This window comes from Aptenodytes patagonicus, chromosome W (assembly GCF_965638725.1).
Source record: "Aptenodytes patagonicus chromosome W, bAptPat1.pri.cur, whole genome shotgun sequence".
NCBI lineage: Eukaryota > Metazoa > Chordata > Aves > Sphenisciformes > Spheniscidae > Aptenodytes > Aptenodytes patagonicus.
In genome coordinates this window covers 5499304-5517792 of record NC_134981.1, presented here as the reverse complement: position 1 = coordinate 5517792, position 18489 = coordinate 5499304, and the positions used below count along the sequence as shown (strand labels likewise).

The 18489-nt window shown below is 44.1% G+C and overlaps 1 protein-coding gene across 3 annotated transcripts in view; it reads left to right on the top strand.

The window, feature by feature from the left end:
• The window catches only part of LOC143172282 (SET-binding protein-like), a 260552-nt gene that overhangs the window by 170994 nt on the left and 71069 nt on the right, over positions 1 to 18489 (top strand). For all 3 annotated transcript variants that reach the window (XM_076361525.1, XM_076361523.1, XM_076361522.1), the window contains one exon: positions 10099 to 13564. In XM_076361525.1, coding sequence (XP_076217640.1) covers positions 10099 to 13564 — 3466 coding nt within the window. The remainder of the gene's footprint in view (positions 1 to 10098; positions 13565 to 18489) is intronic.

The window sequence follows — 18489 nt, the reverse complement described above, 5'->3', positions numbered from 1 at the left end:
CTGGGGACTCAGTAAGCTGAATTTTACCCCTGATTTCTTAGGCGAGAAGCTAGAGAAGTTTGGGAGGTCATTTAAGTACAAAGTTGTGCTTTGCAATCCTCTTTTCTAGACCACTGTTCCCTGCCCTCTTTTTCTGGTCTGTGCTTCTGTTGATTTATGTGTGTAGAAGCCAAACCTAAACTTGGTCAGGGCCTTTAAGTAATGCTGCTGTACCTTAATAAAACTGTAGTTAACCTGGTGCTGTTGTTGTGAAAACGGTTGAGAAAGCCTTGAAAGTATAAAATCAACGACAATTAAATCTTGGGTTCAGCTCCCAAATGGATTTCCGCTGGAGATTCACACTTAATAAAATACAGAAAATTGCATTTTATTTTGGTACATAAATACTGGTAGTGGGGGACTGTGGCATTTAGAAGAGAGAATCGCTCCACCAGAAAACTCACTTCAGCAAAATGATGCAGTCCAGTTGAGCCCCTTTTATGATCTGAGAAATGACTGGTTTTATAGCACACTAAATAAAACCTGCTATTCGAGCTGGAGGTTTATTAGTAAAGGTGATGTTGCCATAGCTGGGGAGGGAGGGGAGAAAGGAGAGGTGGGGGATGAGCATCAAAATGGAGGTACGTGTCGTTCAGAAAAAGCACAGCGATGCCCCAAAAATGTGGTGTCACTCATCCTCACCTCACTTAGCATTGCCATGGAAATACTTTATGTCATCATGGTTTTTGTTGTTGTTGCTCCGAAACATTATTGCTAGCCTGGCTGAATTTCCCCCAGTGGGAAAACCTTTGCTACAGGTGTGGTGGGGAGCCTGCAAAAGCATCTGGGTGGAAGAGGCATCTTCAGGGAGCCGAATCCAGGGGACGGTAAAATCAGTGCTTACAGGAGAGCATTCAGGTTTAGCCAGGGAAGCTTGGGATTTTGCTCTGCCCAAAATCACCACTGTTACCGTCTTGAAAGAGGACTTGCAGGTGGGCGTTTTCATCCTCATAGCACACGTCCATGCCTCAGGCGTCCTGGTGCAGTGCTGGGTGTCTTTCTTTAAACCTGCCTTCCTTAGGGGTGTAAACTAAAATCATCTGATTGAGGACTAAAATCCTCAACAACTATGTCACAGGGGCATCACCTCTAGTCCAGAAACAGAGACATCAGCCATGCTCTTGACGTCTTCAACATGTGCAGCAAATTTCCCCAGTTATCACCTCATGCGGTTGCTGCCGGTTCTAGGGAAAAAGGGAAAAGGATCACTTTTTATCTGCCAGCAGTGGTGAAAAATAGGCACAGGTTATAGGCAAACTGGGAGGATAAAGCTTCTCAAACTCCACTCATCCTGTAGCCTTTTGGAAATGGGGCAGGTTTCACTTTCAGTGCACGCCTGCTTGGACAGTTAGAAGGACTGCCTGCAGTAGAAGGGAAGATGAGCATTCTCCTATTCCCTTCCATCAGCAGAAAATTATTTTACTGGTGAAAACAAAGGAGAATCCCACTTGGGAGTCTGATCTGAGACCAGCTGTTTGAGAGAGTCCAGAACGTGTCCCATCTGCGGATGGTACACCCCGCACCATTTGCTGGCTTTGCAGAGAGTGCAGTGACTTTTCAGTACGTAACCAGCGGAGCCAGATATTCGTCACGTATGACCTCTTTAGGCAGATTTTCCGAAGGGAACAAACCTCCCACATTTTGCTGCAGATCACTGAAGTTCATCTGTTCAGGGTGAATTTGCTGAAGGCACAGGCCATGCTCTCTGAATTCATGGTACAGGACTCAGATCTTACTGCAAGGGGTGGGAAGACACGGGATATTTGACCTCTCCTGCAAATTTTCATGAGCTTTAACCCAGCTGCGCCAGATAGATGTTCTGGCAGATTTCTGGACTTTTTGCTAATGCTGTTGCACATGCAGTACTTCATGCTAGACCTTCGCTGCAATCAGGATGCTTTGAAAGAATTAATCTGGCGGTCAGTAACTGCTAAATGAAGTGCATGCTAAAAGAATGATGAGCTAACTGACTGGAGCTCACAGCTTTTATGAGCTTTTCTAAATGCCTGTTTTCAGGTGAATTCAACATCTCCTTGACATTTAAGGACTCAATTTATAATCAAATTATTTAACTCTAGTGGAAAGAATCACTGGCCTCAATGGAAAAGCCATTTATATTTCCCCCACCCCTTGGAAAAAAAAAAATATTCAGGGTTACATTGCAATTCCTATATTAAACGAAGGATAAAAGAAATCTTTCAATGCAAATTAAGCACTGCAGGCTTTTAAAAATTATAGCAGAAACTTACGGTGCACAGCTGCTCACATCCTTATTTCCAATTTAGTAATCTGAGATGTGCTAAAGCATTAACGTCTTGGACAACACCACAAAGCTTTCAGAGATGAATACCCCTTACTGCTCGCGTTTCTGCAGGTCCCAGTCTGTCTTGGGATCCTTCTGCTGTTTGATTTTGGCCAAGTCACTATACAGATTTACATTGCCCTCTACAACTTGAAATTACAGAGCAAAGTGGAAGAGCAGGATGAGAGAGAAACCCGGACGTGCAACGTCGTAGTTACACACCGGGAAGAGTAGGTCGAGCTCCATGGAGCTATACCACTTCCGAAGGGATGGAAGTATGTTTTATATGTGAATAATAAAGCCTTAATATCACTGCTGCTGTTAAGTTCATTAGCAAGGCTTTTGGACAAACGAAAGCATACAGCTTAGCAAAGGCGTCTTGCTCTGCGAGCCCTGGCTTCACGGACATAATGTCTGAAACACCCACTTAAAAATCTTTGCACTGGCTTGCGGCCAAACAAGGACCCAACCAGGGTTATCTCACCAGATGAATGGGCAAAATTGTATGAGTCCCATTGTAGTCCACCTTAGCTGGTGCCCAATTGTTCTCTCCCAGCTGCCTAAACTGAGGCGGCAAACTGTGTTATGCTTAAACACGATATTTAAACTGCATTGTTATGTTGGTGGTGATGGGCTCTTTGTTGGAGATGACAGAAAAATCCCATTGTTTAGAGTTTTCCCAGACTCAGTGCTTAATACAAAGCCCTGAAAAGAGCAGGGTTGTTTAAACATTTGATAAAGAAAATATGTGCAGAGATGGGTCCATCCCACTAGTAAGGAGCAGATCAGCCTGCAGCACCAAATCCCACCTTCATAAATTCAACATGTTGTTGCAATTTGCCCAAATAAAATCCTCAATCCCTGCATGTGGAAAATGGAAGTGTCTGAAATCCAGCAGAAGATTGAAATAGTGTGCAAATCATCCAGTCTAAAGCTGGTAGCAAAATTCATTTGGAATAACTTTAGAATTTCTGAATTATTTAGCAAATCATGACACTTTACCAGGAATGCATGAAAAATTACCATTTGCAACCACGTGAGCATCTTTGGACCCTTCAGTATTCTCTGCGCATTGCTTTGTCTTTTCCTTAAGGATAAGCGCTTTAGATAGGTATTCTCAAAACAATTATAATGCAAAAGCCTGAACTTCAGCTTCTCGGTATTGGCACGATTACACAAGTATCTCAGGGAAGACAGAGCTACATAGCAATGGGAGAGAAAACCTGGAAGGACCTCCAGCAGCTTCAGCGAGGATCCTCCTGATTTGCGCGAGACTTGCACCACAGTCTGTGGTGTTTGTGTTCAGTGAAGGGACACAAACAGGTGATGCTTTGCTTTTAATTAACCCACTCCCACCCCATGCTGCGTCTTGCTCTCAAGTAGTCCCCCCGCAGCTTTGTGTTAATTCCTGACTCTCTTTCGATGTCTAATGAATGATCCTCACTCCTCGGAGTGCGGTGGTGTTTGGGCTTTGTGCTATTGAAGACTCAGGGAGCTGGGGAAGGAGTAAACTCCGGGAACGATAAATTTGGCAAACTGCTCTGGAAAATCCCCTTCTTTGGGATGATAGCGATGAATTTTATGTTAGTGCCTGCTGACATGTTTTCCATTAGTATTTTAATTGGAGTTAAAGCCCCTACATCAGTTCTGAACCAGAGTCAGGGGGGGTTCTCAGAAGACACTACTGCTGTTTGCACATATGACACAGCAAGTGGCATACGCCAATTTGTGATCCTTCCTCCCTGGTTAGAGTCACCGAGGACATAAAGGACTTCCTGAAACCATTTCGGACACTTGCTATTATGAACCGACCTGACTTGATCACAGGCCTCTCCTATAAATTGATCACATCTCATGTCAATGACTGCTCCACCTGTAAGCCATCGGACCAGAGTTAAGTTCCCCTGCACCTGGTGTCTCCTCTGCTTGGCATCTTTTATTTACAGAGCAATGCTACCCCAGGAAGGCTCAGTGCACTCACCAAAATACATGAAATATCTCCAAGCTGTAGTTCTGATTAGAGCCTTCGAGTGAGCAGTTTGCAGCTGTCCCATTGGGACACAAGAGGAGATGCTCAATTTTGAGCAAAAGTATGAGCTGAGCCAAGATTATTTATTCATGTGTCTGAGCTAGAAATCTCAGTTTTTTCTTCCTCTCGAAGGGTTTTCTTCTCCAGTAACAAGTTTTCATGCATGTCTAGGAAGCAGAAACTGAAGAGAAAGCTTTTTCAAGAGGAATAAATCACCTGGAGCTTCTCCAATTTTTAGGAGCTCCTTGTGAAGGACCAAAACAGAGCCTGATTTTTCAGAAGGCAGTTGCCCATTGCATTTTCCACTTAACCTCAGTGCCACCAGATTTATTCATTCAGTCTTGCAAATCTCAGATTGACTTGTTGCTAGGGACCAAAGGTCTGTTATCAGCATTGTCTGGAGTACTTTCGAGTATCAGCTTAAGTTAAAGCAGGTATGAATTCAGGCCTGCCTTTCCTCTGAGCTGGCTGGTTACAAGGAAGGTCCAGTTTGCATGCAATATCACTGCCATAGCAGAGCCCTGCGCCTGAGCTAATATCCTTCTCTGCGTGGCTTGGAGACAACACCTGGTGACCCAGCATCTAGCCAACCCAGGTCAGAAGCGGAGCAAATGCCCACATACGTCCAAGCGGTCACAGCCTCACCCCATGGATTTCCAATGAGATGCCAGCTCCTGGCTGCCAAAATTGCTATTAAAAATGGTTTACAAGTTCCTAGACCACACAGAGGTATTATACGGTGTTTTGATGAGATTTGTTCGCACTGGAGAGGCAGGGGTGGCCCTGAGATAAAAGCAAACACTTCCCAAGACTCTAAGTGACATTATTCATTTAGGAAAGCCTTTCCTTTTTCTTTTTCTTTTTTTTTTTTTTAATTTTATTTCCAGCCTATGAAGAAGATAACAAAGGACGGTATGTCCCCAGAGCACACTCTGATGTGTCACTGTGGATGCCAATCCCCACAGACGCTCCCGATGTTATTAATTTTTAAAACAAACTTGCTGATTGAGGTGCTGACTGCCTTTAAATTGTCTCTACAAGGAGACTGTGTACTAATTAACCCACAGAAACAATCAATGATGTACCTTTTTCAAGTTTCAGGGTGATTAGAATATGAAAATGAAGAGCACAATGGTGCAGATGTTTTAAAATCACAGCAGACAGCAATTAGTGACATGGGAACCAGCTGCTTATCTCTCCAGATAAAGCCTCTTAATAGGGAATTACACTTGAGGAGCCATTACACAGATGGATCTGCAAATGATTTAAAGAGGGGGCGTTGTAGTATTAACTTTGATTTGCAAGCCAGATTCTTGACAAGCTGTATGTGTGTTACCTCCACAAAAAGGTGCGTTTGGAGCAGGGGGGTACCGTCCCCTGTAAGCAATCAGGTTTTTTTCAGGTGGTGGGTTTCTCTGATTGTGTATTTTATCATTTTTATTATTATGTTTACTTATATTCATTTTTATTTGGATTTTTTTCTTATTATTATTATTTTACTAAGCTCTTGATTTGGTTGCTGGCATCTCCTCCCACTTTTTGCTTTGGGACTGGAAGCAGCACGTGGATTTAGAGAGAAGCTCAGGCGAGGGAATGGGGAGGCAGAGTGAGACATCCAGTAGTTAAACGAAAAGGGTCCCTGAGGGATGGATTCTGCTGCCAGGTACTGCTTGCAGAGTAGGGTGCCGCTCATCATGGGACTGATACAGTCTCATCCTCTCAGTGGCAAGGGCTGCATGCCAGAATAAAACTGTAAAGAGGAGTAAGCACATCTGCAGGTGCAGGTTCGCACAGGTCTGGCGAGACAGATGTAAACACACAGTCCCACTCCCTCTGCTCTCTGGCCAGTGCTCTTCAGTTGCCAGTATATGGGATGTATCCTGCTCATAGGTCTGCCCACCATTGCCAAAGCTGAGGACTGAAACTCATGACTTTGGCGTTCAAACCGTATACTACTAATAAGAAGATTCAAACTTAATTTTTTTAGTCTAAGGTTTAGCATGTGCTGGGTCATGTTGCTCAAACTTCTTTGAAGTCACGAATACTATTAGCTTCTTTGTGTGTATTTTATTTTCTTTAAAGGAAAGATGGGATTATTGCCCACTAAGCACATCCAGTAAACTGAATATCAAGAGAAATATTGACCAAGTCTGGTGAGATGTGGTAAAATTGCATGGGTTAAGTTACACTTCTACTTTCACAAAAGAAGAAGGAGCAGACTCCCGGTGCAGAATAGCTAGCTGCTGAAGAAAATCCCATTTAATGAAAGGGCAAACTACAAATAGAGGCAGGCACTGAAGTTTGAAGTATTTTTAGAGTCTCATAAACCGAAAAGTAAATAAGGGTAAATCTTTCCGTTTTCATGCAAAAGCCCACTATTCTTGATGCTGGTCTCGGCCATGCTGCCATAGGAACTCTATTCTAAAGTCAACAGCCCCTTGCCAAGACCCATGGAGCTGCAGTATATTATGCACTTACTGACGAATAAAGTAATGAATTTCTGTGAAAGGCACCAAGATACAGGTTTCGGAAGAGCCCTGTTTGCCCTCACCTTACTGACAGCTCTGACGTCCTCTGCTAGCTCAATGGAGGGTTAGGTTAGCTGAGCTGGGGCTTGTTGGCTTCTTAGTGTGGTACTCACCCAGCCTGGAAAATTGAAGCCTAAACATTAGGACCAATGGGATCAGACAGCAACCCAGATGGATACACAGGGAATAAAATACACTTGGCTGCATTACTTTCAACTGATTTACCAGTGCTTTTGAGTAAACAGACCCCACATATCCATTGCAGCCAGTGAAACCCAACCTGCTGCAGCCAAGTGATCTCTGGTTGCCGTGCTGCAGAAGAATTATTTTGGGGTGATAAGGACGTGTCTGGCAAGGGAGAGCAAACAGTAAATGTTATGCTGGAAGAAGTTGCATGAGGAAACCCAGTGGACTGTTATGTGCTTGGGCAGATATATAGTTTTGACATCCCGCTTAGGAAATGGAGTCCCCTGATCCTGCAGACTAGTCGTTTTTTGAAGGCCTATTGAAATTGGAGTGCTTATCCGTGTGATTAAATGCCTCCAGAGTTGGCACCTTTGATGACATAGGCATATCTTTCTCATGAATTGTAAGATAGATGTTGTGGTGGCCTGCGGTGCTGGAGTAATGACAAGGCTATCATTAGGGATATGTTGGAAGTTGCATCATCATTTTATAATGTGCAGGCCGAGGAAATGAGGCTGGAGGAGCCAAGTGATATATCAGTATTCATCGCTGATATATAGGTGGCCTCTCAGTTCTGAGCCCTTGGTAACTGCCTTAGAATATAGATCAGAGATTATTACTTCTTTTAAACTAGAGATCTCCGTGTGTGTGGTGGACTTGGAGGGACCAGGGTGTTGCCAGCGTGTGATATTTTCACTCACTGCTTAAACTCTCTTTTTTTTTTTTTTTTTTCCTCTTCCAAATGATATTTTTCAGGTCATTTAGTTTCACAGCTCAGCATTTTGGAAATAACGTGGGTGTAAGGAGTTGCTTTGATTGCAGCCGTAAGGCCAGGATCTGTGCAGAAGCAGCCTGGCCCTGCCTCGGTGCCGGTCCTGGGGGCCAAGAGAGGCCTCAGCCCCTCATTTCCAGGGCTTTTCCAAGTCAGAAATCATGGTACCTCGGGAAGATGATGTTTCATGTGAGGCTTGGGTGGAGGGCACCCACCTCCAGCCCACTGGGACCTCACCAGGGGATGGCCACCTCCCACACACCTCCTCATGCCCAGCTTACAGTGCACCCAGCCTGGCGGCCTGGGGGCGGGAGAAGCCCCAAACAGCTGAGGTAAAATGAACCTCATGATCTTTGTGATCAGTTTAAAAGAATTAAAACAAAAACAAACTATCAAATGTCAGTGCCAGTGCTGCTGATTTCCTTTCGACCCCTCCCTGGCCTCATCCCAAGGACATGGAAGCGGGTGGGCCCCATTTTCCGAAGGAGGGCATCAGCGGCATGGGTCGTGGCCACTGCGCGCTGTGTGGCTCACGCGCGGGAGGCCGCTGCGAGGAGGAGGAGGAGGAGGAGGAGGAGGAACTGATTCATTCCCCGAGGGCTGTTTATGCTTTCAGCTCTTTTCTCAGGCTGAAGAAACCGGGTGTCGCTCGCCCGCGACATCTGCAGCTCCACCGCAGCTGCGTTCTTTTATTTTCTCACTCCACAATTCCTGGAAATCTCTGCTTTCCCTGAGCATGGCTGATCCATGTGCACGACAGCTGAACTATCCACAGGATTTAAGAGTCCCTGATTACTCCTCATACGATGGACCAGAACAGCTTCATCGTTATTGCCTATTCCAGAAAGGACACATGCACATTTTTATATGCACATGAAGGATATCTCAACATCAATTTGCCAGTAACATGTATGATTACTAGTCGCTAAATAATGCACCATGGGCGTGGGGGTGTTTAGCACTTTTCAAATCCCTCTGAAGTTGCTCAGAACTGGGGACACCTCGTTTCCCAGCTCAAAACCCACTTATGCTGACAGCCTCCTTGCCCCAAAACCTCTGTTGCAAACACCCTGCACGGGGATCTAACGTAACGTTGCTGATAGAAACTTAATTGTAACAGGGTGTTTGCAGGAACACGAGACATTTAGCAGTTGTTTTCTATTGTTCTTTCCTTGGTTACACATTTCTTTTAAGTCTCTCATCATTTATTTGGCATTTGGAACGGTGTCATTACAGTTTGCTAAGAACAGTTGTTTGCGGTACTAGGTGTACAAAATCAGTCGCACAGTTTGATCCAGAACTTTACAATGAAAGCTCCTAAATGTAACAGGAGAAAACAAATGGCTAGAAGAGGTCAGTTAATGAATGTAAAAAAAATATTTTTTTTTGGCTTTAAGAGACTTTTCAAAAGGTTACAGCTGTAACAAACATAATTTCTTTAGCCGAAGGAGGCCCACCAAGAAAAAAAGTAGACTTTCTTTTGCTCTGTTACAATCTTCAGCATAATTTTGCCCTTACTGTAACCTCTGCGGCTTGAAGAGCTGCTGTCGGATTAGAACTCATATTGAAAATATCTCTTACCAACATTGCAAATAGCAGATTATTAAAATGGAAAGGCAAAATGCAAATCTTGAACCTGTCAAGTGTGCCTCACACACTTGACGCTATGCATATGATTTTAAGCACTAAGTTTGTGGGGATGACTTCTATGTGGAAATTTAAGCGAGTAAATCTTTTCAGATTCTGGCTTCATAGGGAAGTGGACCCATGGGTTTTCCTCTTGTTTGTTACAACTTCTGAGATAATTTTTCATTTTTCTTGTTTACAACAATGAGCTTAATTGCTGTTGTTGAGCATCAAGTTCTGTGAGGGATTATTTTTTAGGAAAAAGGGATTCTCACCAGGAGGCTGAGTTGCACCATTCATCCATTGAAAGGGAATATTTTACTTGTGTTTTAAATTAAAAATCAATAGAATATGTTTCCTTAGCAATTTAGCATTTATAGAAATATTTCTATTGTATTTAGAGTGGGAAAACAAAATAAAACTTGTTTACAGTGCTTGAATCTAAATGCAAATTTGGCTCAAGTGTAAGAAGACTTTATAAAGGCTTCTAATCTTTACAAGGACATAGGTTAAGAAGAGTTGGCGTTGACTGTACAAATAAAGAGTTGCAACCAGGGATTATGAATGGACTGATAAACTAATTTTTTTTTCCTATTTATTTTCTTCTACCTTCCAGGTTTATGACAGGCCACAAAAACATTCTGCTCTGCACTATGATCCGGGCCTCCAACAAGACTTCACCGGTGACACCTTAAAATCAAAGCACCAGCAGAAAAGTAGCAACCAGCACCATCTTGACTGGTCAGCGACCTCTGATACTGGATCCGCTTCTCAAAGTTGCTTCATCAACACAGAACCCAGTCGAGAAGCAGTTAGTGCCACCAAGGTCCCCGCTCCGGAGCCAGGAGTGTCCTTCAGCAAATCCCAAGCAAAGAAGTCCTGCACCAGCAGCACGTGGGGGCAGCTGTCGGCCAGTAGTAAAGAGCTTGCCATTTGCAGTACAGTCCCATCACCCAACAGCATCAGCGCGGCCGCCCAGTCAAGCAGCGCCTCTGAGTGCAATGGACTTTTGCCTCTCGGTGATCAAGAGGGAGGTGTGCCGCTGGAGGCCCCCGATCAGCCCGCCGGGAGTACAAAGAAGAAGTCCAGCAAGAAGGACTTGATAAGTCAAACCATCCAAACCGCAGACATCGAATGGGTGAAGAGTGCTCAGAAAGCATTTGACAGCAAATCCCATGACAGCATGGAAGGGAAAAAGGAGTCTTACTCGATGGACAGTGTGTTAGATACATCACCCTCGAAGCAGAATCCCACTTCTGCTAGCAGTTGTGAAAGTGACACCAGTCACGTACGAATTACTATCCCAATAAAGTCTCCGACAACAGATACATCTGGCCACAAAAGGAAAAAAAGGCAATCCACAAAATCTTCCACAGAGAAAACTATCCAGGAGAAAAGCCTGCCTTCTGGACTTGCTATGAGCAGTGAAGTAGCAAACAGGACTAGCTCTCAACCAGAGGGGAGTAAAAAAGATCTTCGAGCCACAAAGCCAGGGAAAGTGATTGAAAATGAGTCTCCCTTAGTAGCTATTGACAGCGGTGTGCTCACTGACAAAGCTTCCCCCAACAGTGCCACCAGACTCAGAAAATCTGTAGCTGTGACATCCACTCTCCTACCCACCGATCTTCCCACAGCTGGCAAATTGTCTGAGGTCCAGCACCCCAAACACGCAGCTAAGCGGCGATGGACCTGCAGCAAACCTAAATCTATCCTTCGGGAGACCTCCATGACAACATCTGAGAAGCTGATGGTGGAGCCTCCTTCAGCCTATCCCATTACACCATCCAGCCCTCTGTATACCAATACAGACAGTCTTACTGTGATCACACCTGTCAAGAAAAAAAGAGGACGACCAAAGAAACAGCCTTTGCTCACTGTTGAAACCATTCACGAGGGAACCTCCACCAGCCCAGTGAGTCCAATCAATCGTGAATTTCCAGGAACAAAGAAAAGGAAGAGGAGACGGAATCTGGCCAAGTTGGCCCAGATGGTCCCAGGAGAGGACAAGTCCATCAGTGAACTCAAGTTTCACAAAAAGGTCGGGAAGCTTGGGGTCTTGGATAAGAAGACCATCAAGACCATTAATAAAATGAAGACCCTCAAGAGGAAGAATATTCTCAATCAGATCTTGTCCTCCTGCTCCAGCAGCATAGCTCTTAAAGCAAAAGTCCAGCCACCGTCTAGTGCTGGGCCAACCACCATTGATGCCAGACTAGGGAAGCAGATCAATGTCAGCAAGAGGGGGACTATCTACATTGGTAAAAAACGGGGCAGAAAGCCAAGAGCAGAGCTGCAGCCTCAGCCAGAAGAACCTAAGACAGCCATCAAGCACTCAAGGCCTGTTTCCAGCCAGCCAGAAAACCCAGCAGTGCCTTCCAACCTGCAGTCACTTGTGGCATCGTCACCAGCAGCTATTCATCCGCTTTCAACACAGTTAGTAGGGACTAACGGCAACCTTAGCCCTGCAAGCACTGAAACAAATTTTTCAGAGTTAAAAACTATGCCAAATCTTCAACCTATCAGTGCTCTTCCTACAAAAACCCAGAAAGGAATGCACAGTGGAACTTGGAAGCTGTCTCCACCCAGGTTAATGGCTAATTCACCTTCCCACCTCTGTGAAATAGGTTCTCTGAAAGAAGTCACGCTGTCACCGGTGAGCGAGTCTCACAGTGAGGAAACCATACCGAGCGACAGTGGGATAGGTACAGACAACAACAGCACTTCTGACCAAGCCGAGAAAAGCTCAGAATCCCGCCGGAGATACTCCTTTGATTTCTGCACCCTGGACAATCCAGAGGCTATCCCATCTGACACCAGCACAAAGAACAGGCATGGTCACCGGCAGAAACATCTCATTGTGGATAACTTTCTCTCTCATGAGAGTATTAAAAAGCCAAAGCACAAGAGGAAAAGGAAAAGCCTGCAGAACAGAGATGACCTCCAGTTTCTGGCAGACCTTGAGGAACTCATCAATAAGTTTCAAGTGTTCAGGATTTCCCATAGAAGTTACACATTTTATCATGAAAATCCATATCCCAGCATCTTCAGGATTAATTTTGATCACTACTACCCTGTGCCATATATCCAGTATGACCCATTGCTCTATCTTCGCAGGACCTCTGACATGAAGTCTAAGAAGAAGCGTGGTAGACCTGCCAAAACCAATGACACCATGACAAAGGTGCCTTTTTTACAAGGGTTCGGTTACCCTATTCCCAGTGGGAGTTACTATGCACCCTATGGAATGCCTTACACATCAATGCCTATGATGAATCTTGGTTACTATGGTCAGTATCCAGCTCCTTTGTACCTGTCTCACACGCTCGGAGCGGCTTCCCCATTTATGAGACCTACCGTGCCCCCACCCCAATTCCATGCAAGCTCCCATATGAAGATGTCTACCACTGCCAAGCATAAAGCGAAACACGGAGTGCACCTACAAACACCTGTGGGAATGGGCCTTGGAGACATGCAGTCCTCTTTGGTTCCTCCAAAGGTTGGAGGAACAAGCCTTTCAAGTGGCCGACTTCACAAAAGGAAACACAAACATAAGCACAAGCATAAGGATGAGCGGATATTGGGGACACATGAAGATCTGAGCGGTCTCTTTGCTAGCAAGTCCACTGGCTTCTCCAGCCATGCGATCAACGAAAGGTTAAGCGGCTCAGATAAAGACCTCTCCTTGCTCAACGAGAAAAGCAAGCATAAGGAGAAGCAGAAGCACCAGCATTGTGAAACTGGACACAAAGGCTCAAAGAGTAACTTTGAAGTGGATACGCTGTCTACGTTATCACTTTCTGATGCCCAGCAGTGGACACAGAGTAAAGATAAAAGTGACTCAAGCAATGATCCCATTGACTCTTGCACAAAGAGATACTCTGGTAATACTGAGAGTAATGGAAGGTCAGAGTCCCTGGACATGTTTGGTGAAATTAATTCCTCCAGTGAGAAGCGGGACAACGATGCAAGTGGGAATAAAAGAAGAAGCTTTGAAGGGTTTGGAACTTACAGGGAAAAGGACATTCAGCCCTTCAGGACAAATAGGAAGGACAGAAGTACTTATGATTCTTCAGCCTCTTCAGGTAAGCTCTGCTTTATTCTATTATACCTTAATACATCTAAATTTTAATGCTGAACAAAGAGGGACTTGCCATTTACAGCAAATACGTTTATGAGTCAATAACTTCTCTGGCTTTTTGTCATTGGCTCCCATTCTGCATCCAAACTTTGGGGAGATCGACAAGAAAGTTGGCCACACATTAAGCCAAAACGTTTAAAAGTCTTTGAGTTGTTACACAGCATTTTTATAAATATTTGTCCTGCCTTTGCTTATCTTTCATAACTTGTTGTGCTTCCTCCAAAAATCTCACCATTGCATTCTGCAACAGCAGCAATTATAATACCTGTTGGCAAGGTAGGCATCCCTCTTATTGGTGTCTAATGTCATGGTGTGGTAGTCGTTGCCCAGCCTTTGGGAGAACATCCACGGTACTGAGCAGAGAGTCTCTGCTCTGGCCCACAAAGCGTACAAAAGCCATTTGTTGATGGGATGGACCAGACACGTGGGAAGTTGTGGAGCTGGGTCAGTGTCCCATGACTGGTGTGGTGTACTGCTGATCCAGAGGGACCCATCACGGTGATAGCTGTGCTGAATGTATGGAGACCATGGGTACAATCCTAGTGTAAATCTGTCACTTCCAGTCGGCAGGTGTCATGTAAAGTAATTATCCTGAGCATTGAGTGGCTGTGGGAAGTGACTGGTGTCATGGAAACAATAAATCCTAGCCGATTGACTCTGAAGAGTTTTAGGACTCATGACTTGGAAATATAAGCTGGGTAGATGAGGAGGGAGAAAGCTCCTTTTGGCTGCTAAGGACATCTGTTCCTCTCCTGTAGAGGGGGGGGGGGGGGAAAGAATCTGAATCCTGTCTGAGAGACTGAATTGTTCTTTACAATAGGGAGCTGTTTTCGTGATGACACAGAGGCAGGTGTTTTTCTGCAATAGAAATGAATTTAGCTTGGGAGCAAGCCCAGAGCTCCTGCACCATCAGATATTTATCACAAAGCAGATTTCACACTTGGTTCTGGAAAAGGGTGAGCTTTACTGAACCAACCAGTGGTGGATGAGATTCTGATGTGCTAAAAAAGAGCTTCAAAGAAACATAATTCATAGCCTCCAAAATGAAGAGAGAATCAGCTGAGAACACAAAGGGAGCAGAGAATTTGTATAACCTGCCAATGTAAGGCTCTTAAGTTTTTTATTGACTTGTAACTGATTGAGATCCAAAGACTGTTCATGCTTAAGCCACCTAGACGTTTCCATTTCCTTCACTGAGACCAGGATCTGGACTATAGCAGTGAAAAGCAGTCTAAAACGAGAGCTTATCCCATGAAAACGTTCCCATTCATGATATCGTATTATATCAGACCAATTGTGACACCCAGAAGTGAGACACCCATACTGGAAAAGAGACTGAATTCAGTCACCGGTTATATCAGGGTTGTTACATGCCTGACAAAGAACAAAATTATTCTCCACCAAGTGCTGCGGTGGCTATTGCATTAAGGAAGTTGTGTCCTAGCAGACAAGAGTTAAAACTCTTCAAAATTGTTAACAAAGCTATTTCTCAGTTTTTTAGTGGAAGTTACTGATTTCACAGTTTGATAACAGTTGGATTTGTAGCCTTTTTGCTTTCTGAACAGAAGATGTTTGCTAAACCTGTACTTTCCAGTTTAATATATTTCACTTAGGCGTAGCAAATTGTCAAGAGAAAATTCTCAGCACTGCTGAACCCAAATGAGTTTCCAAAGTAGGGGCAAGATCCCCACCAGGCTTACCTGGAAATAGAATTGGTAAAGAAAAAGTCCATTTCATGTTATTTTTCTTCAGTTTATTGTCCATGATGTAAGATGGAGTGGTAGAACTTAAAGTAGGAGCTCCATCAGATTTGCTGTTTAAACTTTTAAAACTGGTTCTCATTTAAACTAAAATTATTATTTTTATTTACTTTTACTTTTCATTATTACAACTGCACATCATTCCCCATGACCTAATCCATCAAGTCACAGATTATGAACTGGTTTCTTCATTGTCAAGCTATTATTTAGATGGAAAAATCATCAGCAGTTAGCTAAGCAGAGCCAGCTAACCAGAGCCATACCTTGCACTACAAGGCAAAATACTAAAACTAAACAGCTCTGCCAAGAAACGCCTGGAGCCAAGACTGCTCATTAAAGCCTAGGAACATCTGTCTCCTTATGACTGTCTAAGATCTCAGTGCAGCTTTTTTTCCTCTCTGCCTTTGACCTTCACTGGGATTCCCAACAGAGGTCCGCACTTGAGTCTAGCTGTAACTATTAACCGGTTCCCACTGAGGAGGGATTAAACTTTTCCATGATAACCTTGACCTTCTTTCTCCTAATTCACCTTGCATTTCCCTGAGGTGGCTAAACAGTGATTGACTAATCATAAAAATAAAAGGTAAAAGAAAAAAAAAAGCCCTATGAGAACATATAGCTCTGTCCCAGGAGGCGATTTCCATAGCCTGGTTGCTCTTGCCATTCAGTATTTGTCATCTTTCACAATATAAAAATGATACATAACAGAGATAAGAGGAGACATCCTGAATATTCAGATGAAAGCTGAAAATAGATTTCTATCACAGTTTCAGTGTTATCTTTACTGCATGGGCATTTTGGCATCCTCAGTGATGTCATTTGCAACTTCATTGTATGTTGCTGAAGATGAAACATGGAGCAAAAACCACCCATGCTCGGTAGAGATATCTGTGATAAGAGTGATGAGAGAACCATTTAGTGGTCTTCGGCATTCAGGCATTGCAGTTTGTTTCAGTGTAGTGTGGTGGTGCAGATGCCATTTTACTGTTGTTGTTGTTGTTGTTATTATTATTATTAGTGTTGTAACAGCACTTAGCCATTTCTGAAAAGTTTAGTGTTCCCTGGTGCTATGTAGTGGTCATGCATATGGTAGAAAACAGTCCTGTCATATAAACTTGAAGCCTGTGTATGATTTTACAATCTAGAAAGATTAGGATGTCAAGGGAAGGGTTGTCCCTCTTACTTCCTGGAGGAGCTGGTTCTAGTCCTGGCACAAGAAATCTGTACCAAGAGTGAAAGGTCCCATTGAGGGAGTGCCACCAGCCACCTTGGCTGGCCACAGCAAATGTCCATTCCCTGTACTGCGCCAGCTTGGACAATCACTGGCCATTCATTAGTGGGGCTTTGGCTCATTTTACATCTCTTGGGACCTCTTGGGGTTAAACATGCAGTGTTAATGCATATGGCTGTTCTCCCAGTGCACTGCCTGTTTTGCCACCATTGTTCTGGAGAAGCTGGAGTCCTTTCCATAAGTACTAGTTAATATCTCTTCCCACCTTCCTTCCCATCCACTCCCCATGACCTGTTGCTTCCTGCTGTACTTTTCTGAAATTGCTATTTTTGTAAGATTCCTTGTGTTCACCTTACCCTCCTGAATTTAGAAAGACTAATTAATCAAAACTAATTAAACCCTGCTTTCCTGTTTGGCTGATGCAGAAGACTAGTCCAGTGGCATTAGTCTGGCCTATGGGCAAGGATACAGCAGAAGGTGTTTCAGATCCTGCCTTGCCACAATCATACTGTCACTTGGGCACACCATAAACTGAACTTTCAAGTCGTGTGCACCAAACATTGACTCAGTTGACTCCCTCCTTCCACTCCCCGCAGACAGAGGTACACCTCATGCATTTGCAAAACGTTGGGGCCCCTCTGGCACTCTGTGACCTGAGGCACTGCACACAGCTGGGTGGCTGATCCTTTCATCTGCTCTCCAGTAGTTACTAAAGCCCCAGGTGAGGGACCCAGGGAGAGGCCACAGACCCATTGGTGCCACAGCTGGGCTGGGGAGACTGAGAGCAGAGCTGTATTTTAAAGAGGTCCTCATAGCAAGCTCCACATCTCCTTGTCATGTGTCTGCCTGCTTCGCTTTCATACGTGATGCTGAAGAAGACGCTTGCATTGTTGATGAGCAGTCTTGATGCCATAGGTTGTGCCTTGGAAAAAAAGCAGGAATGGTTACCTCTTCCCTATTTCCTTATTTTCCACCTATGCATTAGGTGGGCAAATGAGGAAAAACACATTAAACTTTTTTAAGGTGCATAGATAAGATGGCAATTTGTGTTTATGACCTGTCTGCTTATGTCCTAGTTACAAACATTGCAGGCCAGGATGTATCTGGGGGTGAAGCAGAGGTCAAAAGTCACTATATGCAGGACTGTATTTCTGCTTTTCTTTGTAGTGAGACTAATCAAGGTCTATGCTACTTTACTCTCACAGTATTTCTGCCTCTTTTTTTTTAAACGATGATTATACAAGCAAAGATTGCCTTGCTTGCATATTGGGTATCATGGCTCAAAGATCAGCTAATAAGTACATGGGTTTCATCAGATATAGCACAGACACAATGCACAGTAAATGTACAGGAATATAAAGTTAATCATATGCAGCTATTAGGAAGGTAGTAATCATCAGTCTCCGAATGCTGGATAGTTAGCATGACAAACATGCTTTACAAATTAATGCTTAACTTACCTACACGCCCCCCCATACCTTCCCCCCTGAACAACCAGCGGTGCTACAAGCTGCTTCTGATTTGACCTTTCCTCCTCAGCTAGTCTGTATGGTGCTGGTGTGACACTGAAGGAATCAGTATCAGCTTTAGATGGAGGATGGGCATCACAAAGTGAGTAGTGTTTGGCCCTATGACTTGAGTGGGAGAAGAGGGCTGTGTCATGCGTGCGTACATATGCAAGTCACGCTTTATGAAATGCACGACTGTGTGCTGTATTTGTTAAAAGTTATTTTCCAACGTCTTTATCCTAGAAGTGCCCTTCTTCCTGTTAAAAAGCCTTACATTGGGTGATTAAACCTTCCAAAGGGAGAGTAGGAGAAATACTGGAGGAAGGGAGGAGAAGTGACAATCAAACAAATGAACAGCATTCGTCTGATG